At 32.3% G+C, this 6,822-nt stretch overlaps 1 protein-coding gene across 1 annotated transcript; it reads right to left on the bottom strand.

Annotated features, from left to right (window-relative positions):
• Window positions 1-720: 720 nt before the first annotated feature.
• Window positions 721-5,246, bottom strand: LOC133783580 (subtilisin-like protease SBT5.3). Its single transcript, XM_062223235.1, has 11 exons — window positions 5,067-5,246; window positions 4,878-4,987; window positions 4,698-4,795; window positions 4,451-4,618; window positions 4,248-4,359; window positions 2,440-2,974; window positions 2,271-2,368; window positions 1,939-2,184; window positions 1,725-1,839; window positions 1,430-1,643; window positions 721-1,336 (listed from the first exon to the last, which is right to left on the bottom strand). Exons 1-11 carry the CDS (start codon window positions 5,181-5,183, stop codon window positions 798-800), a joined length of 2,352 nt encoding a protein of 783 aa, XP_062079219.1. The 5' UTR covers window positions 5,184-5,246; the 3' UTR covers window positions 721-797.
• Between the last annotated feature and the right edge of the window lie 1,576 nt (window positions 5,247-6,822).

Below are 6,822 nucleotides of genomic sequence, written 5' to 3'. Positions count from 1 at the left end.
CCCTTCATGATTAGTTAGTGATACTGCATAATCTTTATTAAATTCAAATAAATAGGACTCGATATTGGAATGTACCAATGACGGTATGCCACCTACTTGTGGTGTTGGGCGTTGTAGTTGTGTGTGATTTGTTTTCTTCATTTTGACAACATATAACGTGAATATTTGGTTTTTTTATTCTTTCATTTCTTTCATGTTTATTTGAGCACATTTCTTTCATGTATATTGTAGCCATTTAGAGCATCCTGCAAATTTCCAGAAAATTATGAATAGTTTACAGTACCAAAAACTACGTTCAACACATGTTGTTGCACTCGTGACTAATTTTTTTTATGTGCATGGAAAACAATATGTTTGAACCAAGTTTTCGGTACTGTAAACTATTTAAAATTTTCTGAAAATTTGCAGGATGGTTTAAATAGCTACAATATACATGGTCATAAAAAAAAGTCGAGTCGAAAATTGTTCACGGGTCGAGAAACACTGAGAGCCTTATCGGTAGGACTTAAAGTGAAGCCTCTATAGAAGAATTGTCATATATATATATATAGTTTAAGAGTAAAACAAGTTTTCATATATTGAAGGCAAAATGAGTAAATAAAACTCAGGATGAATATTTTTGGAGTTTAAAAAAAAAATAACAGAAATTTACATAAATCATGATCACTCCAATAATATTATTAAATTTGTTATTGGTGGTACATTTCTAGCATCCATAAATATATAAAACTGCATGAACTTTATAGATAAAGTACTTTAATATTATCAAAATATTGTACATACACTTCTGTTATCTTCTAGTACTTGACTACTATGGGACTCCTAACGTAGTGCTTCCCATCTGACCATTTCAACTGTCCAAACACATAGTTTTTAGGCTTCCCAACAACCTTTGGCTTCAAAATAATCTCAAATTTCTTTTCCTCACCAATTTTGCTAAATTTCAAGCTTGTGGGCTTAACATAGATAGAAACTCCATTTGGGGCCCTCACATATGCCTTGTAGGTACCCGGGGAGCCAACATTCTTAACTTTTCTAGTAATTATCACTGATTGTGAACTAAGATTATTAACCACAATGGAAGGATAGTTGAAGTTAGCTAGATTAAATGAGGTGGGACATTTATTATATGGCTTCTTAGTAAATTTTTCAAGCAATGTTTCATCAATGCCATGAGCACATAAAAAGTCCACATAATCTTCAATAGTTCGGTCATAGACAAGTCCAGGGTCCATAGCTCGATTTGGTTGCACATGGCCTGAACCATATTCAAAAGGTGATGCTTTTTTCTTGTTCCAATCCAACAATGGCCCCTTGTTGCTATCTTGTACTCTTGCTGCATATAGTTCATTTTCATGATAAATAAGGAATCTTAGCCCAAGTACATGGAATATATATATATATATATATATATTATAAATATATGTACCTGTAGTCATTATAGCCGAATGAATTGCAGCTGGACTCCAATCTGGATGAAGTGTTTTGAGAAGACCAGCAATCCCAGAAACATGAGGGCATGCCATCGAAGTTCCAGAAATTATATTGAATGGGACTCGACGTTTATCAAATGTTAGTTTAGTTGGTCCAACAGCTTCAGTGAATGCAGCAAGAATATTTACTCCAGGTGCTGTGATATCTGGCTGTGATTGTATTTAACAAGGAGAAAGTCATTTAGCAATTACATTTAACAAGAACGAAATTAGAGAATTTGTAAGGTAGACCTTGAGCAAAGCTGGCTCTATGGGATTTGGTCCTCTTGATGAGAATGAAGCCATAATTGGTGATGGTTTTACTCTCACTTCAGTCTTTGCCGGAGATATGTAAGCTATAGGGTTCCTGAATTGACAAAAATATCATAGGTCAAAGTTAATAAGCATTTTTGTTTTGGTGAAGAAAAGATGCATAATGAAACAACTCAAGAATTTTAGTTGGTACTTAGTAGTGTTGAGGTATTCATATACAAAAGTTCCCTCTGTGGCATTGAGATGAGATGTAGGAAGAACATAGGTCTCAGCTTCTGTGTCGTTAATAAGAATATGATTAATTAGAATCATTCCAACAGCGCCAGCAAGATGAGCTTGGTGACTCTTGTTAGAGGGACTAATCTCATCCCCAGCTACACAAATCAAGATCTTTCCCTTCACCTTATTTGGATCAAGACTATTAGGACGGCAAAATGTACTGGACAAAACATACAGCAATTCTCTGTAGTTAATTTTATCTAACAAGTTAAACTAGCATTTAGTATATTATTTTAACCTACGTACGCTTTTAGAGGATTTACTTCAGCAACTTTAGCATCTGCACCATTGATCAATGGATAAAACTTTTGAGAAGGCAAGCTACTTGATGAAAGGCTTGCTCCCTGTCATTGTATTATATATAATTACAAAATATTACATAAATCAAACTTTGAAAGACTTAAATATGTTTTACCTTAAGTTTTTTTTTGTTCCCAAGAGTTACGTAACTATTGAACTCACGATCAATTGTACTTGCTGCCACAGTTAACATCCACGGTGAAACATTATTTACAGTCTTAGGATCAGGTCCATCGTTTCCAGCCCCGGCAACCACGACAATGTTGTTCATAATGGCATGAAAACTTCCAATTGAAATGGGATTATCAAGAAAATCACTTGCAGGGAAAACAAGAGAGAGAGAAAGAACGTCCACGCCATCAGCTATTGCAGCTTCAAATGCTGCCAATGTGTCAGCACCGTCACCCGTAGGCCATAGAACTTTGTAAGCAGCCACACGAGCTTTTGGAGAACCACCCTTAGCGGTACCATTTCCAAATCCCAAAATATTTGCTCTGGGGACAAAGCTACCCCCTGCTGTGGAAAGAGTATGAGTCCCATGTCCATCTGTGTCTCGACTAGTGAAAAAGTTTTCCTTAGGTATAGAGGCGTTGGACATCTTTAGTAGTGTCAGAATGCCTTTGCTAAAGTACTTGACTCCTATTAGCTTCCTATGGTGGAAATTGGAGAAAAAAGATTATTCAACTTTAAAAACAGTAATGTCGTTTAGTAACTTTTTTGTTTTTCTTTGTTTGTTTGTTTTTTTTTTTTTTTTTGCGTATAGTATATATATTACAAGTAAAATAATCTATAGAATATATATATTTATATATGTATGTATGTATTAAGCTATCAAAAATTTCATGCATGCCTGACTAAATAAATAAATAAAAATGTGCTTGTTCCTATTTAAATTTCTATATATTGTCTAATAATATATATATATATGCATAGTTAGTTGTACAACTTATATCACATATTGTATATAGCTAGGTTCTCAATTTATAATTTATAATTTATTATTATTGGCTTTAATATTCTATCCCCCAATTTATTTTTGGCTTTAAAACAAAAATATGCAAATTATTTGGGAAAATAGGATTCAAATGTGAGTTAAGGATCTAAATGGAAATGGTGGTATATGTTGGAACCTTTAATTAAATGAAAATTACATTAATTTGACAGAAAAATGTTGCAAAAAAAGATATGAAAGGACTAATAGCTAAGTCTAAAGTTGGAAAGATAAAGATATACAAATACAAAAATTTAAAAGTTAATTAATGATGTAGAAATTTTTCTTACAATTCACCCTCTAATTACTACAATACATGCCTAATCTCAATGTAATATGCATAAAAAACAACTACAAAATTAATCTTTTACTCATTCTAAATGAATATGTGTATATATGTATATGACAGTTCTTTTATAGGGGCTTCACTTTAAGCCTTACCGGTAGGACCCTCAGTATTTCTCGACTCGTGAACAGTTTTCGGCGTGATTTTTTTAATAACTGTGTATATTGTAGCTATATAGAGCATCCTGCAAACTTTTAGAAAATTCTGAATAGTTTACAATACAAAAAACTAGGTTAAAAAATGTTGCTTTCCACGTGCATAAAAAAAATTAGTCACGCGTGCAACAACATGTTTGAACTTAGTTTTTGGTACTGTAAACTATTCAGAATTTTCTGAAAATTTGCAAGATACTCTAAATAGCTACAATATACACGGTCATAAAAAAAATCACACCGAAAATTGTTCACGGGTCGAGAACACTGAGAGCCCTACCGGTAGGGCTTAAAGTGAAGCCCCTATTGGAGAATTCCCACCGGTAGGGCTAACCAATTATGAGATGACACCTCATATGGTGTTAGACACCTTAAGGTGTCAAAAAACAACACTCAAAAGGAAAACAATAAAAAGTAGAAATAAGAGGATCAACCTATTGCAATGAATTTTATCTCCAATGGTTGGTTGACAACTTCCACGCCATTTTGATGGGATAGGTCCAATCCCTTCATACTCACTGAAGCTCTTTGATTCAGGCCAAACACCTACCAATAACCAACTCTCACCACATTTAAAATTAATAATCCAATAAGAAATATACATATATGATTTCAATTAAGAGATAAATAAAAGTACCACTGTCCAAGTTTCCAATAATTACATCTTCACCAAAGCGTGCCTTTTTCCAAATAGATTGAGAAGGAACGACTTCGTTATATCTTTCCAATCCAAGAAACTTCCATGAACGAGTTGTGGCTGGTTTCACCTTTTTGCTCAAGAAAACCGATATCACATCTCGATGCTCTGTAACAATCAACATTGCATATAGTTAAATCAATTCTTAAATAATTAGTTAACATAACAACAAAGATAAAATGCTCACTTCGAATTTCTGTAGCTTCTACTTCATCAAGAATTGCTGCAAAGCCATTAATATGTCTATTATACGAGTAAATGATGGCATCCTTTGCCTTTTCCTCACTGCACAACAAGAAATAAAATACCTAGAATAAATAATGTACATATACATATATACACATATACATATATTTAACACAAGTACCTTCCCAAGTAAGATCCAAGAAGGCTGTGATGAAATTTTGTGGCCATTTCAAGAGCATCTGAGGAAGGGTTCAGACCATGGGAATGTGTTCCCATGTACACAATATATGTCTGCATGAATACATTTTAACATAAACTTCATTTAATAAATAAAGAGAAAAAGACTAATAATATATATGTATATTCTTGCCTTTTTTTCAGTGGCTTCGAGTAGTGATGATTGAAGCAAAGTGAAAATAAGAAACATTGAGAGAAGAGATGAAGAAGAAACAACACTAGAGTGTGGTGCCATAGCTTTCCCTTTCATTAGATTCAATTGTGGATAGAGTACAGAGCTACGGTTTATTCTTAATTTATAGACACCAATGTGAGTAACATAAATTATTGCATCTTTCATGTGATCATATTCTATTAAAAAAGTAATTTAAATAACCAAATTAACATGTTTTTTATTAACAGAGTTTATATTAAAATAAATTTTAGTGGTCGATGGAAGTATCACATTTTTGTGATACACGTTGTTCTCTCCTGCTTCTCAATTATTTAAAAGGGGACAAGGATAAGTGAAAGTAATAATAAAGAAAATAATGCATGGCCGATGGCCCCATATGTGTGAAGAAAATTAGCATAAAACACAAATTATAATAAGGGACATTATTATTTCTGTTTGAATATGTATACATATGTATCCATGGTCCATGATTTAATGCAAACAATAGGGAATATTTCAAGAGAACCACACAATAAATATATTATCTTCTTACTCCAATTATTCTTGTACTTTTTATTCTCACATTTTACATAACCAAAATAGATGATATTAATTCCTTTATTGTTTTTCTTTTCAAAAGTTAACATATACACCTTTTTTCACATAGAGTGGAAAAAAGAACAAAGACAGAATATTGTTTTAACTATAAAAAAATTTCTAGTTTAAAATTGAGTGTAGCTATACATCCCGCTGGAAAAAGGTGTATATGTCTCTTGGAAGAGCAATTAACACATATGTTTGCATTAATGTCTTCTACTTCTACTATTGACTAATTAAGCATAATGACTGTGTTTCCATTATTATAGCTATATATAGTACATCAATAATTTAATTTTGTTGAATATAGATGATGGATCATGGAATACTAGGGGAAAAGTAGAAAGAAATGTTACAGAAAATATTCCTGTGACTTTAAAGATATGTGATATATATAATGATTTGAAAAGATCATGATAATCCAAGCACTAAAAATATATAGCTTTTAATTTAAGTGTTAATCAGTCCAAATTAACACCAACAACAATCCAATATTTTTAATCATTGCACAAGTACTCTTAAGAAACTAAATACTATTATTCACAAGACAATAATATGTACTAAAATTCACAAGACAACAAAATATAATACATAAATTCACAAGACAATATTATATTATTAGCTGGACCATCTGTTGTAGGTTTTGGATAGACATGTATATATATATATATTTATATATACTTTTTACTTTTGATTAATAACAACTCATTGGTCAAGTTATTCCTCTTTGCATTACTACAAAATGGATTTACTATTTCAATTTTTATCTGCATTAATGTTGGTCCATGAAAAATGCAAAAGTGATATTACCCTCTTCTTCTTTTTTTCATGAGAATGATTACTGATAGGCCCAAAAAATGCTTTACCTGGCCCAAGATCCAATTCATCGTAAAATATTGGGCCCAAAGCTTCTGGTCTGGCCCAAATAGCCTACTTTACAAATATTAAATATGGGGTGTTTGAATTAATCAGTTCAAAAGCCTAGCTTCTGCTGGGAAGGTAATGTAAGATCCTCGTAGAAGCGGCAAAGGGCATCATTGTCTATTAATACCTTAATTATTATGAGAAGAGGACGATTAGAGGCAGGAAAGTTGATTACGTTTTAACCAATCACACGTTCCCACTCGTTTCATGACTC

This window comes from Humulus lupulus, chromosome 6 (assembly GCF_963169125.1).
Source record: "Humulus lupulus chromosome 6, drHumLupu1.1, whole genome shotgun sequence".
Classification (NCBI taxonomy): Eukaryota; Viridiplantae; Streptophyta; class Magnoliopsida; order Rosales; family Cannabaceae; genus Humulus; species Humulus lupulus.
This window is presented reverse-complemented; position numbering and strand designations above follow the sequence as displayed.

Coding starts and splice junctions, on each gene's coding strand:
- LOC133783580 (XM_062223235.1), bottom strand. CDS start 5,183: ATGAAAGGGAAAGCTATGGCACCACACTCTAGTGTTGTTTCTTCTTCA. Junction 4,619..4,697: donor AGAAGCTACAGAAATTCGAA/GTGAGCATTTTA, acceptor TGATTGTTACAG/AGCATCGAGATGTGATATCG. Junction 2,369..2,439: donor GGAACAAAAAAAAACTTAAG/GTAAAACATATT, acceptor ATACAATGACAG/GGAGCAAGCCTTTCATCAAG.